At 65.7% G+C, this 20,316-nt stretch overlaps 1 protein-coding gene across 1 annotated transcript; it reads right to left on the reverse strand.

Moving 5' to 3' along the window:
* Window positions 1-1,749: 1,749 nt before the first annotated feature.
* Window positions 1,750-19,303, reverse strand: SCARF2 (scavenger receptor class F member 2). Its single transcript, XM_054173264.1, is given in 12 exon segments — window positions 1,750-3,723; window positions 4,094-4,246; window positions 6,205-6,326; window positions 7,878-7,995; window positions 8,080-8,183; window positions 9,142-9,270; window positions 9,594-9,812; window positions 9,928-10,447; window positions 10,768-10,869; window positions 12,552-12,610; window positions 18,608-18,922; window positions 18,924-19,303. Coding segments are annotated over 12 exon segments (3,432 nt in total). The 3' UTR covers window positions 1,750-2,512.
* Window positions 19,304-20,316: the final 1,013 nt, after the last annotated feature.

Below are 20,316 nucleotides of genomic sequence, written 5' to 3' on the forward strand. Positions count from 1 at the left end.
ATGGGGAGATTCGCAAAAGTGCCCTCTGCCCGTTGAGGGAGGGGATGCCTGGCTGCCGCCTTTCCCCCCTCCCCCCCGCTCCCCTTCCTTCCCTCCCGCCCCTGGGCACATTTGCGCGCTCAGAAGCGCAGGCAAGAAGCCTCTGGCTGGCTGCGCCCCGAGCGGAGCAGAGCTGGCAGCGGCAGCATCCCAGCTCTGCGCGGTGCAAGGCAATTAGGAGCAACCCTGCAGGGAAAGCCGAGCACAAGCTCACGGCAGGAGCTGGCCGCCCCGGCCCGGTGTCCCCGCAGGCTTGCTGCCACGTCACCGGGGCTCCGCGTCACGGCTCGCAGCCGGGAGCTCCCCCCGCGGCCGCGCAGCCTCCGCCGAGCGCGGTTCCGGCGGCAGCTCAGACGTGGCCTTACTGCTCCTGCTGCGAGGACAGGGACAGGGCAGCAGCCTCTGGGCTGTGGCCAGGAGCTGCCGAGCTCCGCTCGCCCCGGCGCGGGTGCGGGCTGGGTTGGCCGTGCCGGAGCCGGGGATCCTCCGGCAGCTCAGCCCAAGCCGCGCTGTGCTCGGTTAGACCCCGGCTGGCGACCGAGCCCGGGATGGAGCCAGGGTGCTCCCGGAACAGCAACGCCCCGCACAGGACCAGCTCTTGGGGTGGGTGCTCTCCTTGGGGCTGGATCCTGCTCTCTTCACCCATCTGGCTTTGGGTGGTTTCTCTGAGTCTTCTCCAGTTGCTCCTTGAACCCTCCAAGAGCTGCGCCCAGCCCCCTGTACCCTTGGGGATGGGGCTCTAGTGCCAGCCCCTCTGCTCCATCCTGCACTGAGTGCATTAATCGCCGTGGTGGCTTCGCCACCCATCTCCAGCCGTTTTAGGGCCACTTAAAGCTCGTGTCTGAGCTCAGCCTGGTGCACCTCAGCCCCTGGGTGAGGGGAGCATGTGGGCAGGGCCATGCTGGAGCCTCAGGGCCTCAGGCTCACCGGATTTATTCCAATTAAAACACTGCTCAGTAGAAGTGTTTCCCCTGCTCTGGCCTCTGCAGCCGAGTGCCTGAATGGGAACTTCACCCCCGAGCTGCAGCTAAAGTAAGAGCTGTGTGGAGGTGGTCGCTGGGTTTCGGTGGGGCTGGGTGAAACCTCCATGCTCCCTTCCTGACTGCCTGATGACACAGCTGGGGCTGGCACAAGGGCTGCTGGAGAAGCTGGGGCTGACCTGCCAGGAGGAGCAGGAGTTGCCAGCAGCACGCTGGAAAACGTGGCCAGGGTTTGGTTGTCTGCGCTGAGCATCTGTGGGGGACACTGCACAGAGGCCTCCTAACAGCACATCCTCCTTCCCTGGGAGGAGAAGCAGAGGCTCAGCCAGGATTCACAGAGCCACAGAGTCACAGAGTGCATCAGGTTGGAAGGGACCCTCCAAGGGCAGCAGGGACACCTCCAACAAGAGCAGGCTGCCCAGGGACACATCAGGTCTGAATGTCTCCAGGGACAGAGCCTCAACCATGTGCTGCCCAGGGAGGTGGCGGAGTCCCCAAGCCTGGAGGTGTTTGAAGGTGGTTTGGCTGTGGTGCTTGGGGGTCTGGTTTTGGGGTGACCCTTGTAGAGCAGGGTTCTGGGTTGGTGATCCTGAGGCTCTGTTCCAACCTGACTGTTTCTGTGACTCTGTGCTCTGCCCCCTGGCTCGGGGGCGGTGCCCAGCACAGGGCCTGCCCGCGGGGAGCGGCGGGCACTGAGATGGCACCCACTGAGAGAAGAAATACACTTTTATTGGGGAAGCGCTCTGCAGAGGTGCCAGGCTCTGTCGTACCAAGGAATCCCTCCAGCTCCACTGGATGGGACGCGGGAACCTGAAGGGTGCCCAGCTCCGTGCTTTCCTCCCGGAGCAAACCCGGGGCGGGAGGGGCAGAGGGGAGGGAGGCATCGGTCGAAACCAGCTCGACCCCCACGCCGGGCATGAGACTGGCAACGGAGAGCCGTGCCCGGCGCCCAGGGTGGCTGGCTGTGGGGGGCTTGCTGGTGGTGACGGGTGCAGGGCACGTCCCCGGCGATGCCCTGGGCACTGAGCAGCAGCCTCCTCCCTCTCCCGTGCTCCGTGAGCCCAAGAGGCCGGGGCGGGCGCGGGAAGCTAGCGGCCCCGTTACTGCAGGATATACCGGGGGGGAGGGGGTCGAGTACAAGAAGCGCTGCTTATGCGGGTGATAATACTGCTAAAAAAGGGTAGGGAGGGTGGGGAATGGGGGGTGGTGCCAGACATGCCCCCTCCCCCCCCCCCGGACGGCCCTGCCCCTGCGCGGGGAGCGTGAGCTGCCAGACCTGGGCAGGGAGCAGGCAGCAGGGCACGGATGGGGAGGACCAGGTCCTGGGGTGGGGAAAAGGGGATTGAGAGAGATGGAGGCTGGGGAAATGGAAGCGTAGGGCTCTTCCAGTGCCCCCTGCCCAGTCCAGGCTTTCATGTCCGCTGGCAGTGCCAGCAAACGTCCTTCCTCCCAGTGCCCAGCTGGCCGGTGTGGGGCTGGCACCCAGCTCCCGGTCACTGCACCGCCTGGGCGGGCACGGCGGCTGCCCTGGGCGGCTCCAGGCCGGCTTCTCGGCTCTTCTTCCTGGGAGGCTTTTTAATAGGGGTTTTCTTCACGGCTTGCTCGCTGGGCACTGCCTGCTCCTGGCTGGTGCTGCCGCTGGGCTTCTCCGCCCGCTTGGGCTCGCCGGCCGCCGGCTCGACTGCCCCGGGGATCAGTTTTTGCAGGTGGGGGGAGGTGGGCAGCAAGGGCTTGCCGGTCTTCTGGCCAGCGGCGGCTGGCGAACGCTTGGCTTTCTGCGGAGGGGTGGGCTTCTCCCGCTGGGCACCCACCCCGTTCGCCCGGCTGCCCCCGTCCCCCTTGTTGAGGCTCTGAGTCTTTTCCTTCAGCTGGGCGGCCAGCTCGGAGGCCAGCTGCGGAGGGAGGGGCTCAGAGCGGGCTTTGCCGGCGCCGGGGCTGCGGGGAGCATCCCGGCTGTCCCCGGCGCGCCGCTCCGGCGGCTGGAAGGCTCCCATCTTGCGGAAGGCGCTCTGCACCGCCCCGTTGATGCCCTCCGTCGGCTCCAAGCCGGCTTTACTCCTCTGCTTGGGCTTGGAGGGCGACTGGGGCTCCGCGCTGAGGCTGGCTTTGCTCTCCGGGCCGCCGGGCTCCTTGGGCTGCTTCTGTGCTTTCTCTTTGCCCCGCGCACCGCCCCTCTCCTCCCCCCTGCCCTGAACGCCGGCCGATGTCTCGCTCGGGCTCCTCTTCCTCTTGGCCAAGCCCTGCCCTTGCTCGGGGCTGCCGGACCGGGCAGCCGCTCGCTCCGGGGACCGGCCGGGCGCCGGCAGCGAGTTGGACTGGCTGGAGTTGTACCTGCCGTGGATCCAGGAGACTTTGGGCTTTGTGGCCGGGTCCGGGGGACGAGGCTTGGTCCTTTCTGGGGATGGCGGCTTCCCGGGGCTGCGGGGGTCGGCGGTGCCCTCCTCCTCCTCCCTGGAGTGCTTGGAGTGGCGAGCGACGCGGGCGTAGAGGGCGGCGGCGGCGGCGGAGCCCGAGCCGCAGGAGGATCGTTCGCTGTCGGAGGACTTGAGCAGGGGCATCTCGCTGCTGTCGGCCGGGAAGGCTCTGACCGAGCCCGTCTCCTTCAGGAATGTGTATTCGCCTCCTTCCTCCCCTCCAGCTGGGGCCACCAGCTTGTCCCCAGGGCCGGCAGGTGTCCCCCTGTCCCTGCTGTCGCCCACGCTCTCTGCGGGAAGATGGCACAAAGGTGTCAGGCAGGGATGCGCCCCCAGGGAGGGGAAGGACTGAGACGATCCCGCAGCAGGGTGGGACGGCATCCCACCTGCTTCCCCCCAGCACCCCAGTGTGTCCCCAGCACCCCTCGTTGCCTCCATCCCAGTCGGGGACCCCAGCAAAAAGAGGGCCCTTAGAAATAACCCTGGAGCAGCAAGTACCAGTGGAAGGAGCTGCGAGGCCGCGCTGGCATCTGCGTCCCTTCCGGGCTGAGGAGCCAGAGTGGCAGGGCCTGGCACTGCAGGGTGCAAGGGTGATGCCTCCCCAGCGAGCAGGAGGTAACCCCGAGGTTGCCTGGGGCAGTCCCTCCCCCTGCTGCTCACCTTCGTGGGGCACGCAGTACACCGGCCCCTCGTCCGTGGTGTCGAAGGAGGAGAAGGAGCCTCGGGATGACCAGGATGGGGAAGGCTGCTCCACCACAGAGGGTGGCTCGATGAAGCTGCAGTTCAAGGTGTTCTCCAGGTCATGGTGGGCCACTGCAAGGGCAGGGAACAGCTGTGAGTGTCCCTCACCTAGAGCCCCGCCAGCTTCCATGCTAGCCAGAAAGGTGAGGATGCTGCACAGCTCCTCCCTGCCCGGTGTGGTGGTGACTGCTGGGGTCCTGGACAGCAGCCCAGCCGTGGGCACAGCTCTTGCCACACATTGCTACCAGGTCCTACAGACAAGCACCCACAGAATCATAGAACTGTTAGGATTGGAAGGGACCTCAAGGATCAGCCAGTTCCAACCCCCCTGCCACGGGCAGGGACCCCTCACACCACAGCAGGTTGCTCACAGCCACCTCCAGCCTGGCTGCAAACACCTCCAGCCAGGAGGCTGCCACCACCTCCCTGGGCAGCCTGTGCCAGGCTCTCACCACCCTCATGGGCAACAACTTCTTCCTCACAGCCAATCTCAATCTCCCCACTTCCAGTTCTGCTCCATCCCCCCCAGTCCTGTCCCTCCCTGACACCCTCCAAAGTCCCTCCCCAGCTTTCCTGCAGCCCCCTGCAGCTCCTGGAAGGCCACAATGAGGTCTCCTTGGGGCCTTCACCCAGCAGTGATGGTGACAAATGGCTGTGGGCAGCAGGGCCTGTGCAAGCCTTTGTCTACCAACAAAACAGCCCTCGGTGTGGGTGGGATGCCCACCAGGACGACTGTTCTCTTGATGAGGGATGCCAGCTCCAGGGGCACAGGGTGAGCAAGCTGATGGCAGCCAGGGACTGCCGTGCAGGCAGGGTGTGGAGAGAGGGAGGCCGAAGGAGGCTGTGATATTTAAGGAGCAAAGGCTCCTGGGGAGGGGGAAGCAGGAGTCTCAGCATGGCCTTCCCCTTGTAACAGAAACCAAGAAGGGAAAATGAGAAGCAGCCGGCCGGGAGCGGCTGGAGGAGCTGCTTCCTGCCAGGGGGTGTGGCGAGCGGCTGGGCACGGCCACGAGGCACCTCCGGGGCTGGCAGGAGCCCCAGGGCATGCCCAAAGGAGAAAGAGGCTGTGCAGCACTCCCAAAGCTGGGCTTGGAGGGTCCTGCATGGTCTCCCGGGGTTTATCTCCCCTGGGCTTGATGGGGCTGGGAGAAGTGTGTCTGCTTCCCACAGCTCCCCTCCCTCCGCTGCTCCCCGACGTCTCCCAGGCTCACAGCCCCAGGGTGCCAGCCCCAGGGTGCCAGCCCCAGCCCTGCCTGCATGGCAGCTGATGGGTCTCAAGATGGATGAAACAGCAAGGAGCTGCAGGAGGGCTGTGGGAGGGTGGCCTGAGAGCCTCCTGGCTGTCCCTTCCTGCTCATCCCACGCTCCCTGCTGTCAGCATCAGCCTCAGGGCTGGCTGAGCTTTGCTGCTTGGAGGAGGTAAGTGGTGGTGGGGTGCAGGAGCCCAGGTTAGCCCCAGGGCAACATGCAGCCAAGACCCACACTGGCACCACTTGTAGCTGGCACCCATGGAGCAAGCCCTGTGAAACCTGCTCACACAGGCATGCCCAAACCCTGGCACTGCCCCTGGGCCAGTGTGGGGAAGGCACAGGCAGGCCCCCTGCAGCCCCCCGCCATCACCACACACAGGCACCCTCTGTGCTCCCCCAGGCCCTGCTGGGCCCCTTCCACACACACAGCCTCTGTTGCTGGCTGTTATCCTTGCAGCAGGAATGTTCCTCTGGCCCAGCACACCTGGCACCAGGGCAGGGCTTTGCCATGTCCCATGCAGTGAGGACTCTTCCCCCCTGATTTGATTAGGTTGTGGAGTCTCCTCTGGAGCCTCTCCAGCCCCACCTGGCTGTGTTCCTGTCTGACCTGTGCTGGATCCTATGCTCCTGCTCTGGCAGGGGGCTTGGAATCGATGACCTTCGGAGGTCACTTCCAGCCCCTAACATCCTGTGAGCTGTGATCACCTGCCCTGCCCTGTCCTGTCCTACCCTGCCAGGATTAGGGCCCCTGGGTTCTGGCCCCCTTCCCCAGCACCTTACCCACGACCTTGGGCAGCTTCTGGCGGCGCAGGGGGATGCGTGGCAGCTTCATGCCGATGCGGCTGAACCTCCCGCACAGGCGTCTGGGAGGCTTCTTGGCCGCCGCTGGGTCCAGGCTGGAGCTGCAAGGGAAGGTGCCAGCCCCATCAGAGAGGCACTGCCCCCCTGCCCTGCCGTGGGGGGCAGCCCTGAGAGCCAGCAGCTCAGGAATGCTGCGGATCAGAGGGGTTAGGGGACAGGTGGGGCAGCGCCAACGCAAGGGAGGCGTCCGCGGCGCAGAGGGCCTGGTACCTGCTGCCAGCCCTGGGCACCAGGTCAGAGCGGTGCCAAGGGGTGGTGGCAAGGTCAGATCTGGCCGTGGCTGTTGGCAGCACGGCTCCACACCAGCCACAAGGCCCATCTGAGCCCAAATGAAGATCATCCCAACCCCAAAGCAAACAGAGGGCTTCTCTCTATTTGCTCTCTGGGTTTGAAGCCTCCTGGGGCTGAGGTTTGCAGCAATTATCTGCAGCCACAGGAGTGAGCAGCTCCACGTGCTGATGCCAGGCGTCAGGAGGAGCAGCTGAGGGAGCTGGGGGTGTTGAGCCTGGAGAAGAGGAGGCTGAGGGAGACCTCCTTGCTCTCTGCAGCTCCCTGGGAAGAGGCTACAGCCAGGTGGGGGTTGGGCTCTGCTCCCTAGTCTCAGGTGACAGAAGGAGAGGAAATGGCCTGAAACTGTGCCAGGGGAGGCTGAGGTTGGAGGTGAGGAGCAATTCCTTTGCTGCAGGAGTGGTCAGGGACTGGCACAGGCTGCCCAGGGAAGTGGTGGAGTCCCCATCCCTGGAGGTGTTCAAGCAAGCTGTGGCCATGGCACTTGGGGCCAGGGTTTGGTGGCCACGGTGGGGTTGGGTTGATGCTGGACTGGGTGATCCTGGAGAGCTTTTCCAGGCCACACAATTCTGTGGTTCTATGCCCACTGCCACTGTGGTCCCTCAGGATGCTCTGGCAAGGGCCTGCTGCTGGGACCCAACTGTCTGGGGACACTGCAGAGGCCTGGGAGTGCTGGCACCTCCCCTCTGGCTGTGGCACAGCCCAGCAGGCAGGGCTGCTGCCTCCCTGCCTCGTTCTGTGGGGAAAGGACATGCAGCCCCCAGGCTCTCCCAGCCAGATGTGCTGGGCTGGGATTGAGCTGGCAGGGCTGCAAGGGAAGGCTTCTGGAAAATTCCTCTGCAGTGGCTGGCAGCATGAGGGGAGGCTTCCTCTGCAGCCAGAGGAGCTCCCAGGGCCTGTTCAGCCCTTCCCGAGCCGTGCCAGCCCCCTCCTCGCTGCAGCGGGGCTCCCTCCAGCCTTCCACAGCAGAGGTGCTGCCAAAATACTGCCAGCATCCCAACCCTGATGTGGGAATTTGCCCTCCCTGCCCCGGTCACCCTCCTGCAGGACACCTGGCAGTGCTGCAGCCCGCCCACCCCGCTCAGCCCCCTCTGTTTTGTGCTGCCCTGAGGGCTGCAGCGAGACCTGCTGAGAGCCCGGGGCGCTGGCGGTGCTGCCAGTCAGGCAGGGCTGCTCCGCCTGCTCCCGCAGCGTGGCCCTTACTGGCCCCAGCCCCGCGCAGGTTCCGGTGTCCCCAGCTGTCCTCAGACCCATAGGCTGCCCCCTCCCCGCCTGGCAAGAGCTCGCCCAGCCCTGCCACTCACCCGCGGGCTTCGTCCTTCTTGCGGCAGACGCAGCAGCAGCAGAGCAGCGACAGCAGCAGGGTGAGCAGCAGCGCCAGCAGGGCTCCCGCCCCGATCACCCCCATCCGCTGGTTGGCTTCTGCGAGGCAAAGCAGCCGGTCAGCCCCGCTGGCAGCCCCGCGGCAGGGCCTGGCAGCCCGGCCCGTGCCCGCCGGGCACTCACCCATGTGGCAGGCGCCCGTCAGGGGGTCGCAGGCACCGTCGTGGCAGCTGCAGGCTTCGGCGCAGTTGGCTCCGTAGCGGCCGGGGGCGCAGGTCAGGTTACAGCTGCAGGGAGGGATGGGCTGGGCTGAGGGAGGGCACTCGCAGGCTGCTGCCCTTCCCAAACCCTCCAATTCTTCAGGCTGCTCCGACACAGATCCTCCAGCCCCCTGACCCGGGGGGACTGCCTCACCCCCAGGGAGCAGGAGGCCGTCGCCTGCCCAGCAGCTCTGCCCAGCTCCCAGGCTGCTGCTGCTCCCTGCTCAGGGCTTAGCAATGGCAGAATCACAGAATCGACCAGGGTGGAAGAGACCTCCAAGATCACCAAGCCCAACTGATCACCCAGCCCTGACTAATCAACCAGACCATGGCACCAAGTGCCTCATCCAGGCACCTCTGCCCAGCTCCCAGCCTGTCCAGGGCTCACTGAACGGCCTCACAGCCTTCAGGCCTAGCAGCAGCAGCCTCAGCGGAGCAGCTGCAGCTGTGAGGAGCCAGCAGGCCCCAGCCCAAAGCTGCTCTCCCGGGGCCACAGCTGCCCCCAGCCGCTGGCACCGTGCCCGGGGGTGGCTCAGCCCATTTCATGCTCCGGTGACTTCCAAGGTGCCGCTGCTGAGCCTCGTGCCTGGCACACCCCCCGTGCCAGCCGGGACACACGCCGAGCCCTGCTGCTCCCCACAGCTGGGGTGGGCAGCAGGATGGCAGCTGGGATGGGCAGCAGGATGGCAGCTGGGGTGGGCAGCAGGATAGCAGCTGGGATGTCCTTTGGGCAACCCAAACCTCCTCAACCCCATGGTTTTGAGCCAGATCTCTGCCCCGGGCTGGATTCTGGAAGTGGAGGAGGCTGAGTTTTCCAGCAAAAAGCACCAGCAAAGCCCCCAGGCCACCCAGCCTCACCCACATGGTCAGCTCAGCCCTGAGCATCCCTGGTCCCCCCATTCCTGATGCTGCACCTGGCTCTCAGAACAGCTTAATTCACACACTGCCCCCCAGCCCCGTGCCCAGAGCCCACGGGCTCACTCACTAGGTGCCGTGGGAGCCGGGGTGGCAGAGGCAGCGCCCGGTCTCGAAGTGGCACTGCCCGTTGGCACAGTCGCTGCAGACGAAGGCGCAGTTCTCCCCGTACGTCCCATTCCGGCACTTGGTTTCACACCTGGGGAGGGAGGGAGGGAGGAGGGCAGGTGGCTTGGAGCGCCCACAGCTCCTGAGGGCCTCTGGCATCCCCCTCGGCCCTCCTGCCTGCTGTGTGCAAAGCCCCAGAAGCAATCCTCAGCACCAGAGCCTGCGGGACAGCGTCCCAGCTGTGAGCACCCGGCGCTACCCAGGGGTGTGAGGCAGGGGCCTTGAAGGTTCTCTCTGACCCTGTGGCCGTGCCAATGGGCTCAGCCCATCCCTGCCTTCCCCTCCCGTCTGCAGGACGCCCTCATCTCCCGGCAAGGAGCAGCAGGGGGCCGGGCATCACTCTGCCCCACTCACCGGTCTCCGATCCAGCCCGGGTTGCAGTGGGAGCACTTCCCGTTGATGTGGTTGCAGGTGTGGCCGTCCTTGCAGGGGGGGCAGAGCTTCTCGCAGCCCTCTCCATAGAAGCCGGGCGAGCAGGGCTGGTCGCACTTGGTGCCGTTCCAGCCCGGCTCGCAGGTCAGGCAGCGCCCATCCGCCACGGTGCACGGCTGCAGGCTCTTGCACTGCCCGCACCTGCAACGGCCCCCCCGAGGGGGCAAGGGCGTCACTCCCCTCCTGCTGCCACCCCCTCCCGTCGCCAGCGCGACCGGCGTGCCGCGGCGGGGCTGGCACCGCCCCGGGCACTCACCGCCTCCTGCAGCCTTGGCCGTAGAAGCCGGCGGGGCAGGGCTCCCGGCAGTACTTGCCCCGGTAGCCCGGCTCGCAGGCGCAGGTGCCGTCCAGCGGGTTGCACTTGCCCTTGTAGCACTGGCAGTAGCGGTCGCAGCGGGGCCCGAAGGTGCGCTCCCGGCACTGGCAGCGCCCCGTGAACTGCTCGCAGGGCGAGTTGTTGCAGGAGCATTGGTTGTTGCAGCCGCGGCCCCACCAGCCGGGCTGGCACAGGCAGTTGCCCGTCTGCTGGTCGCACTGCGAGTTGTGGCTGCAGTAGCAGGAGGTGGAGCACTGGGGACCCCACCAGTTGGGCTCGCAGGCGCACTTCCCCGTCCGCTGGTCGCACTTGCCGTGCTTGCAGAGGCAGAGGCTCTCGCACTTGGGGCCCCAGCGGTTGGGGTTGCAGGTGCACTGGCCCGTCACGTCGTCGCACTGCCCGTTGGGGTGGCAGCTGCACATCTCCTTGCAGTCGGGACCCCAGAACTGCCGGGGACACTCTGTGGGCAGAGCTGTCAGCCCTGGGCACCGCCCCGTCAGGCAACCCCAACGCTGGACTTCGGTGGAGAACCCTCCCCCCACCCCCTCCTCTCCTCCTCATCCCCCACCCTGCCCCCCTCCCCTTCGTCCCCTCCCTCCTCTCCCCACGCCGGTCCCAGTGGATCTCTCAACCACGGTGTCCCCCCACTAAGCTCCCGGAGCATTAGAGACCACCCCCGAAGGGACAAAGGCAGAGGGCCGGGCAGGGACAGAGCTCCGGAAGGGGCCAGCAGCGCGGGGCAGCGCGGCCGGGCACAGGCGGCTGGCTGCGGGTACTCACTGGTGTCGCAGTTGGCACCGAAGTATCCATGGCGGCAGCGGCACTCGCCGGGACGGACGCACACCTCGTTCTCCTTGCAGGTAAAGTTGCCCTCGCACACAGCTGGACAGACAGACAGAGCGGCGGCAGGCATGAGCGCAAGCACCGCTGCGCTCCTCCCTGCTGCCCCCAGCCCCTCCCGGCCCCACGGAGCAGGAGAAGCGGCGGGGGGGGTGGCGGTGGCACTCCAGGTGCTGCTGAGTTGTGGCACTGTGGCTGCCCTGGCAAGCGGCCGGGGCAGGCTGGATAGGACCCTTGCCACAAAAGATGCCACCAGCCTCCTGCCCACCCGTCTCAGCTCCCTCCTAGCCACCAGCCCCCAGCAACCCGGCCCAGGCCCTGGCACCAGCCCTGCCCAGGGGCAGTGTCCCTCACTCAGTTCCATATCGCTGGCAGAGGCAGCTCCGGGGAAGCACAGGGACAGGAGGTGAGGAGGCTGCAGGCAGCGACGAGCACAGCCCCCCTGTCCCCCTCCCTTCTTTCCTTACGGTGTCACTGCCACCCACACCTCTCCAGCCCCTCTCCTGCTGAGGGGGCTTGGTGCTGGGCCAGTGCCCAGGGCAGGGCAGGAGGTGGGACAGGCAGCGCTGGCAGATCCCGGGCGGCCCTGAATGAGCCTCCTTAGCCACCAGGAGAGGGAGAGCAGAACCACCCCCCCCCATCCACCTTACCTGGGAGTTCTTAGACCTACGGAGATGGATACTATAGACCCCCCTAAAATAGACAGATTTACACAGGTTAGGAGCAGTGAGTCGAAGGGTTAGGAGCAGGCTGAAGGGGGCAAGGAGATGGGCACAGCTGCCTGGTGGGAATGGCCTCCCCCCTGCTTGTCCTGGCAGACCCTGTCCTGCAACTCTTCCTGCTGGCACAAGAGGGTCCCCGTCCCGCTCCCGGCACACAGGCACCCATGCATGCAGCGAGCAGTTATGGGGGGGCTCATGCACGGTGGGTTAGTTGGTTACTCGCTTTTGGCCGGTGGCAAACCGCTGGCACCCTGGGCTGGTGCACAGAGCTTCTCCAGCCCTCCTGGGGCCAACCCAGAACTGTGGGGAGCCCCCACGGGAGCCCCCAAGCAGCCTCCTGCATGGTGTTGTAGCGCAGGGGATGAGTGAGACCCCCCTTCCCTGCCAGGGAGGCTGCCCTGCCTGCAGGCTTGGGGGGCCCCCACCTGCCGGGCACCCCTCTGCCTCAGCAGCTTCTCCCCAGTGGGGCCACGATGGACATGAGCCAGGTCCTGGCAGCTTCTCCTCCACCAGCAGCCCTGGCTTGGCTCCCCACACTGCTGCAGAACCCGTGGGAAATCTCTTGGTCCCAGCCCTGCAGCTGCACATCTGGCTGTCCCTTGGGTCTCAGGGAAGCATCTGCAAATCCTTAGACCCAAAGCTGGCCAGCAGAGAGAGAAACCCCCAGCCGGGGAGCAGGGGTGGTGCTGGAGGAGCCAGCATCATGGAGGAGCCCACAGGGAGCTGAAGCAGAGCAGGACATCACCATGGGGGCCAGAGGTACCCTAGGGGCTGAGCTCCACGACCAGCACCCCAACACTGAGGCTGCAAACCCATCCAGCCAGGGAGGCAGGACAGCCTCCAGCAGCCCCGGGGCCCAGGTCAGGCAGAGGTCCCCAGGGCAGGGAGTCCTTGCTGCAGGACACATTGGGGCGGCCACAGACAGCAGTGGTGAAGCCAGGAGGGCTTGGCAGAGAGTGGGCAGATGAGCAGTGCCCAGGGAAGCAAACCACTGGTGCTTACCTATCAGACATTCACTTCCTTGTTGCCTCCATCCTGGGCAGCACACCAGCACCGAGGAGCTGCAGGGGCAAAAAGACCCAAACCACCAGAGATGGTTATGGCCCTCACAAAGTCCTGGTCCTTCCCAAACCCCCACCAGGAGCACTGATGTTGGGATGGTGAGAGGTCCTGCTGCCAGCTGAACCATGGCTGGGGGCTGCTGCAGCCCCCTGGGGCAAGGGGAGCTCTTGGCTCTTTCTCTACCGTGGCAGGGAGCACAGATCCTGGGGGGGGGGAGGGATGGGCTCCTGTGGGTACTGGCTTGAGGTGCCCCAAGAGCCAGCTGAGGCCAGGACCAGTTTGTCCCCATCAATCAGGAGCCATGAGACAACAACAGTCGAGTTTCCAACTGCTATTGTCAGAAACATTCCAAAGACTCCCCAAAGCTGGGGGAAAACTCAACCAAACCCAAGCAACAACAAACCAAAAAGGGAAGGCTGCGAACGCCCCAGGGGAAACCCAAGTGCCCTGCCCCCGAGGCTCTGGCAGAGCTGCCTGCTCCAGGATGGGATGGCAGGCTGCCTGCTTGCCAGGTCCCTGGTCCTTTCTCTGCTCAGGAAGGTGCTGGTGTGAGGGTGGGCTGGCAGTGCCCACATGCCCATGCTCTGCCTGTGGCTTGCTGCCAGCCTGCCCCCTCTGTGCCAGCAGGAGCTGGGAGCAGGCTGGGAAGGACACAGGCAGCACCAGCAGCACCTGCAAACCCTCATGGGTGCAGGGCTAGCAAACAGTCTCCCTTCAGCTCAGCTCAGCCCTGCCCTGCCCTGTCTGCAGCTCAAGGGACCTGCTTGGCACCGTCTGGCTGCTGCAGGAAGACTGAGCATGGCCCAAAGCCCGAGCTCACTGCTCGGGGGCCTGGGGATGGTGCCCCAAAGGCAGGCTGGAACCACTCTGCTGGGGTGGCTGCATCATAGCCAGCACCCAGGGGATGTTCCCCTGGTACCAGCTGGGCAATGCCAGCTGCAGGCAGCTGGGAGCCCTTGTGTGACCCTGAGTGCCATCACCTCCAGGGAGCACCATGCACAGGATCATTAGCCATAGAATCACAGAATGTCAGGGGCTGGCAGGGAGCTCCAGAGAGCACCCAGTCCAACCCCCCTGCAGGGTCACCCAGGGCAGGCCACACAGGAACACAGCCAGGGGGGTTTGGAAAGTCTCCCGAGCAGGAGACTCCACAACCTCTCTGGGCAGCCTGCTCCAGGCTCCAGCACCCTCACACCAAACAACTTTCTCCTCACACCGAGGTGGAACTTCCTGGCTCCTGCAGTTGAAGCACTTCTGGTGCAAGCCCGACCCCAGACAACACTGACACAAGGTCTCAGACCCCCTCGGAGCCCTCAGCCAGAGCTGCCCAGCTCCCTGCTGGGATGGGACAGGCGGGGACCAAGCAGGGAGACCTCACAAACTGTTGCTCAATGGCCCCCCAAAAGCTGGGGGCTCACAACGCTGAAGCCCAGGAATGGGGAACACCACAGGGATCCCCTGGGGTGAGGGAAGCCAGCCCATTCTTCCCGGGGTGACCCACTCGGCCCCGGGGGTCCGGCAGGCACTGCCTGGTCCCTGCTGGTGACACGGGAGCGATGCTGAGGGGCTGCAAAGAGTCCGAGCGGCTGCTGCAGGCAGCGAGAGCCTGGGGCCGGGGCTGGCGGCGGAGCTGGAATGCGCTTGGCTTTTGCTTTTTTTCCCTTCCCCTTTTCCTCTTTCTGTGTTAACAAACGCAGCAGAGGAGGAGGAGACAGCGAGGAAGCATTCGCTCTAGCCCAGCGCAGTCACAGGACCACGTCTGGCTGCCAGACCGCCTCGTCCTGGGGCCGAGGAAGGAGCTGCCAGCAGCCCCCCAGCCAGATGCGGGCACTGGAGGCACTGGGGGGCGGGGGAGGGGAGGGGGCGCTGAAGGCAGCTCCTAGCAGCGGCCCCAGGGAGGGCAGCAGCGGCGGGGCTGAGGCGGCAGCCCTGCGTCCTCCTTTTCGCGGCGGACGGTGAAAAGTTGGAAAGGAGGCAGAAAAGAACCACAAAAATGATTCAAGGCCTGGAAAAAATGCCTTGCAGCTGGAGCCCAAAATAGCTCCAGCTCTGCAGCCCCTGGAAGCGGCCACAAGGCGCTGCAATGGCGGCTGGAGGGTACCCCCCACGCAGAGACCCCCAGGGCTTGAGGGGGGGCTCAGCTCCGGCCAAGCATGCAAGGGATGTTAACAGCAAAGGGGGGTAGAGGGGGGTGCCTCCTCGGGGGCTGGGTAGGCTGGAGTCAAGGCTCTCTGCAAGAGGCTCCCGGCTGGCCGCCCCAAAACGCCAGGTCTGCCGCGCTGGGATGCTTGGGCACGGGCAGGGCAGGGCCCGTGGTGCCCTGAGCTCGCCGTGGCGTGGCCAAGGGCACAGGCTGCCCCAGCCCGGGGTTGCTTTCACCACTCCACCCTCTGACACTCAGGGTTTGGTGGTTTTCAGATGAAACCACCACAGGTTTGCAAGGAGGAACGCCTCTGCTGGGGACATCCCCTGCCTTGGACAGCTCATCCTGGACGCCGAAATGGGCATCAGAGGGGTGGCACCGAAAAGCTGAGGACAGGGAGCCACAGGAACGCGGCGGCAGGAGGGTAGAGCCCTTCCTCTGCTGCCAGCTGGAGGTGAGCAGGACCACGACCACCACCAGCCGGACCCCGGCCCGCGGGGTTGGTGCTTATCTCTGCTCTGATAACTAATCTGCCCTCCCCCGTGCCTGCCCCCCACCTCCACACCCTCCTGCTCAGCGCCCCCCTCGCCTATCAGCAGCTTCGGCAGCAAGTAAACTCTCTCCCAGTGCAAGCAGAGGCAGCTGGGATGTGGCCCCTGAGCAGAGCCAGCCCCAGGGAGGGCTCGGTGCTGGCTGCCAGAGGTGACCAGCAGGGTGTGGGTCTAAAACACCTCTTGTGGACTCAGCTTCTCCAAGGTGGGCTTGCTCCACGTGCCCTGTGAGCAACGGGAGATCCACTGCAGAGCCCAATCCTGACCCCAGGGCCAGGCACCACAGCCAGGCACAGGGCAAAGCCTTTCCCCTTTGCTTCAAACAATGCTGGGGGGGAATAAGCCACACTCTGAGGTGAGGCTGGGGCTTGATGTAGAGGAGGAGAGGGGATGTGGGCAGAGCCATGACCTGCAGGGAGGGGTGCTCGACACCAGTGTCGCCCCCCTGCCACATGGCTACATCCTGCTCACGCTGTGGGGCAGCAGTGGGACCTCTACAGATGTCCTGAGGGTGTCTGTGGAGGCTGAGTGCTTCTCTTGCAGAGGCATCTCCTGCATCGCTCCCTGGAGCACATCCTTCTTACTGTGGCTGTGGAGAGGGGTCCCTCACGCAGGCTCTTTATCCTGACCACTGCAGACCCCCCTGAACAGCGAGGAGCAAGCTCACCCCCCCAAAAAGCAGGAGAGAGACGCTGGGGCTTGGGTGGGAGCTGCTGCTTGTGGTGACCTCTCCCTGCTCTCAGCCTGCTGGGCAGAGCTGCAGAGGAGCCCTGCAGGTGCACACCGTGTCCCCAACCCCCCCAGCACTGCCTCACCCTCCCCAGCCACACAGCCACCCACGGTGTTCCCCTCCCCCATGCTCCTCTGAGCATCTCCCTGGCACTGAGCTCCTTCCTTCTCCCTGTCACCCCTTCCTCAGTGCCACCCAGCTCCCCCCAGCTGGCACACAGGGCTCTTGGGACCACCAGGCCAGCAGCATGCCCTGCAACTGATGCCAGCTGCTGCTGCCCAACCCAAGCCTTGGGGCACAGGCAAAGAGAGACCCCCAAGAGCAGGCAGGAGCAGGCAGGGGCAGGATCATGTGTGGCAAAGGAACTTCAGGCAGAGTGAAAAGGAAAATAGGGGAAAGACTCAAAGATGACCCAAAGAGAGCATTGGTGAGAGCAGGCCAGGGGCAGCAGTGCCCACACGTGCAGGGCTTTGCCAGCACCCCAAAGGGCAGCTCTGGGGAGGGTGACCCCAACTTGCAGCTGGGTATGAAAGCTGCAGGCTCAGGAGCAGGCTGCATGCAGCACACAGCTTGAGCACCCATCTGCTCCTGCACAGGCCCTGCTCCTCTGCCCTGGCCAGGTCGCAGGAGTTTTGAGCAGGGCTGAAGCAGAATCCTCTTGAGCCCTCCAAAACCCACAGCTGGCACCTCTGATGGGTGCCCAACTGTGCAGGACCCACATGGCCGAGAGTCCAACCAGCAGCTTTACCAAGCTTGGGTGGAGGGCGCTTGGACCTCCTCCCCAGGCCGCCCCCAGCCCAGTGGTCCCTGGTGGTACAGGGTAGGTCCTGCAGCGCCTGTGCTGGGTCCTTGGGGCCACCAAGGAGGATTTGGATGGTGACTCCTGGGGTGTCCTCCATGAGGAACAGCACAGTAAAGACAAGGGTGTGGGTGGGGAAGGAAGAGAGGTCTGCAGAAGGGTGAGGGGTGGAAAATGATGCCACCTTCATCTCAGCATCCTAGGGACTGTGCCATCCCACCTTGCCCGGCTCCTAGGCTGCCTTCAGAACCCACTCCCACAGCAGGGTGGACAGCACCTCCTGCCCACCCTGTGCACCCTGCCCTGCTTGCCAGCCAGTGCTCCTGTGCACCCCAGGGCACGGATGGGTGGCACAAGGAGCTGGTCTGAGCCCTGTGGTGCTGGGAACAGCATCACCCCCACCTCCATGCAGCAGATGGGGGAGCCCCCAGGCACCCCATCCCCAGCACACGGGGTGGGATACTGAGAACAAGGGTGGGGACACTGCTCACGTCCCCTCTGCCACCCTGGGACGTGGTGGCAGTTTTGCAGGGTAAGTCTGGTAGATCATCGGCAGCCAGGGAGGGTCCACTCCCCTCATCCTCCCCTGGCGAGGAACAGCAGGGCCGGGAGCCTCCTTAGGAAACCCAGGCTGTAATTTGAGGAGGGGGCACCAGCGCCCCGCGGCCCGGCTGAATGGAGCCTTTATGCGGCCCCTCTGGCTCGCAGCACATGTTTTCCTTGTGGACTCGCCTGACCTCACGGTGCGATGTAAAGGTGCATTTATGGCCTGGGCCCCCCAGCAAGGGCCGGGGCTCGGCTCTCCCGGCCGGGCGGGAGCGGCTGCGGGCTCTCTGCCACCCGGGCTGGAGCCAGCCTGGAGCAGTGCCCGGCCAGCACCAAGCCCAGCGCTGCGGTGAAGCGCTTGGCCCGAGGTGATGCCCTGCTCCGTGCTGCACACAGGGCGCTGGAAGCACGGAGAAGGCGGTGCCGGCTCCCGCGGTTTCGTCCCCGGCCGGGCAGGCAGGATGTGACCCCTGGACACAGCCAGGCAATGCCAGCACCTACTTTCTGAAGCCTAGCCCCAGGGTCAGGGAGCTGCCGACTCCACCATCCCAAACAGCTCCACCAGGATACCCAGAGCATCCTGCATCCTGCCAGCCCGGGCAGGGGGGGTGCAGGACCGGCCGCTCCCAGTGCAACCCGATCCCCGGAGGCACTCAGAACCGGCTGCCCGCAACGGAACCGGCTCCGGGGATGCAGGATTGGTCCCCTTACAGCACCGATTCGATCCCCAGAAGCACTCAAGACCAGATCCCCACAGCAAAATCAGCCCCGGGGGCATCCAGGACCAGTCCTGGCGGCATCTTGGACCCGCTGCCCTCAACACCCTCACCCTGCGGTGTGCAGGACCGGCCCCGGGTCGCTCAGGACCGGCTCCCTGTAGCAGGACTGACCCAAGGGCGGGGGCAGAACCGGCCCCGGTCTGCCCAAGGACCAGGTCCCCGCTTAAAGCCCGACCATGAGGACCGCCCCCCCGCTCCCGGCCCCGTTCGGGCTGAGCTCCTCGCCGTTCCTCGGTGTCTTGCTCCCCCCTCCCCAGCCCCGCACAACTCGACTTTGTCTGGGACGGCGCCCAGAAGAGCTGCTCGGGAGCGAGGAGCGGGCGAGTAGGGACCCGGTCCTGGTCCCCTGGTCCCGCCGCATCCCTCCGCACCCTGGGCCCCGATCCGCGGGGTCGGGGGGTCCCGTCCCGTCCCGCCCCACCACACCTGCCCGCCCCGCCGTTCCTACCCGCCGGCCCTGCAGACGTTCCTGCCGCGGGGGCTCAGCTCCTGCGCGGCTCCGCGGCTCGGCACCAGCAGCAGCAGCAGCAGCAGCGGCGGCAGCAGAGGCAGCAGCGAAGCTCCGGCCCGGGCGCGGCGGGGCGGGAGCAGCCCAGGGGCCGCCATGGCCATCGGAGCGGCGGGGCCCGGCCTGACCCGGCCCATCCCATACGGGGCCGGGCGCTCTGCGCCCCCCCTCCTGCCCGCCGCGGCTCCGCCGTGCCCGGTGCCCGCCCTGCCCCGGCCGCTGCTCGGCGGGCGGAAGCCGCAGTGCGAGCTCCGCCGCCGCCTCCCCCGCGCCCCTCTCGGCAGCGGCGGGAGGGGCCCCGCCGCCAGCCAGTAAATTCCGCATTGGTTCCCCTGACGCCGGGCCAGGCTCCGGGGGCCGCTGACCGCCGCCTCCCCTCCGCGGGGAACCCGCCGCCCCGACGGCCCCGACCGGCGCGGGAGTCTCCGCCGCGGAAAGTGGCGGAGGCTCCGACGACTGTTCCCAGTCACGGCCGAGCCCTGGCTTCCAGTTCAGCCTGCGGGTCCAGTAGCTCCCGGGTGCCCGGGAGTCCTGGGAGTCCAACGGCTCTGGATGTCCCGGGGGCCCGGCAGCACCACGGGTGGGTTTGGAGGCTCCGGGAGCCCCGGGGATCCAGCATCTCCAGGGGATCAACATCCTGGGGTGACAAAGAGCACCGAGCTCTGGCTTGTCCCCCTGGTCTGGCAGCTCCAGGTCCCCGGGAGTCTCGCAGCTTCGGGTCCTGGCTGTCCCAGACGTGCAGCAGCTTCAGGATCTGTCTGACCTAGGGATCCGGCAGCTCCAGGGCTCCCACAGCCCTGGGTGCCCAAGAGCCCCGAGGTCCAGCTGTCCTGGGGCTCCTGCAGCCTGGGATACGTGACAGGACTGGGATGTGGCTGTCCTAGGGGTCCAGCCACCCCAGGTGCTTGACTGCCACAGTATCTGGCTGTCCTGGAGGTCTGGTAGCCCCAGGCATGTGACAGCTCCAAGGTCCGGCTGTCCTGGGGATCTGGCACCTCCATGTGCCCAGCAGTCCCAAGTGTCTGTCCCACAGCCCTGAACCCACCCTGAGGACACAGCTGGGACGTGGGGACACACACTGGGCACCTGCAGTGGTCTCACACCTCTAGAGCCCAGTGGGGCAGGCTGGTCAACAAGCCTCTGCTGGCTGACTGTACAGCAACAGTGAATGGGCAAGGGGCTTCCTCAGCCACCACCCTGTGCCAGCTGGCTCTGCAGCTCGGTCACTGCAAGAGGTGGCTCAGGCTTGTCTGAGCTCCAGGGGCAGCACAGAATCACAGCACTGCCTCCAGTCCAAGCACCAGCCCAGCGCTGTCCTCAGCTAAACCTAGCCCTAAGCTCTACCTCTGCACAACTCTTAAACCCCTCCAGGGATGGGGACTCCACCACCCCCTTGGGCAGCCTGGGCCAGTGCCTGAGAACCCTTTCAGTGAAGAGATTCTTCCTAATATCCAACCTGAACTTCCCCTGGCACAACTTGAGGCCATTTCCTCTTGTCCTATCATTTGTTACTTGGTTGAACAGGCCAACCCCCACCTCTCTACAACCTCCTTTCAGGGAGCTGTGGAGAGGTGGAAGATCTCCCACAGCCTCCTCTTCTGAAGACTAAACACCCCCAGCTCCCTCAGCTGCTCCTCCCCAGCCCTGCT

The sequence above is a fragment of the Dryobates pubescens genome, chromosome 25, assembly GCF_014839835.1.
Source record: "Dryobates pubescens isolate bDryPub1 chromosome 25, bDryPub1.pri, whole genome shotgun sequence".
Classification (NCBI taxonomy): Eukaryota; Metazoa; Chordata; class Aves; order Piciformes; family Picidae; genus Dryobates; species Dryobates pubescens.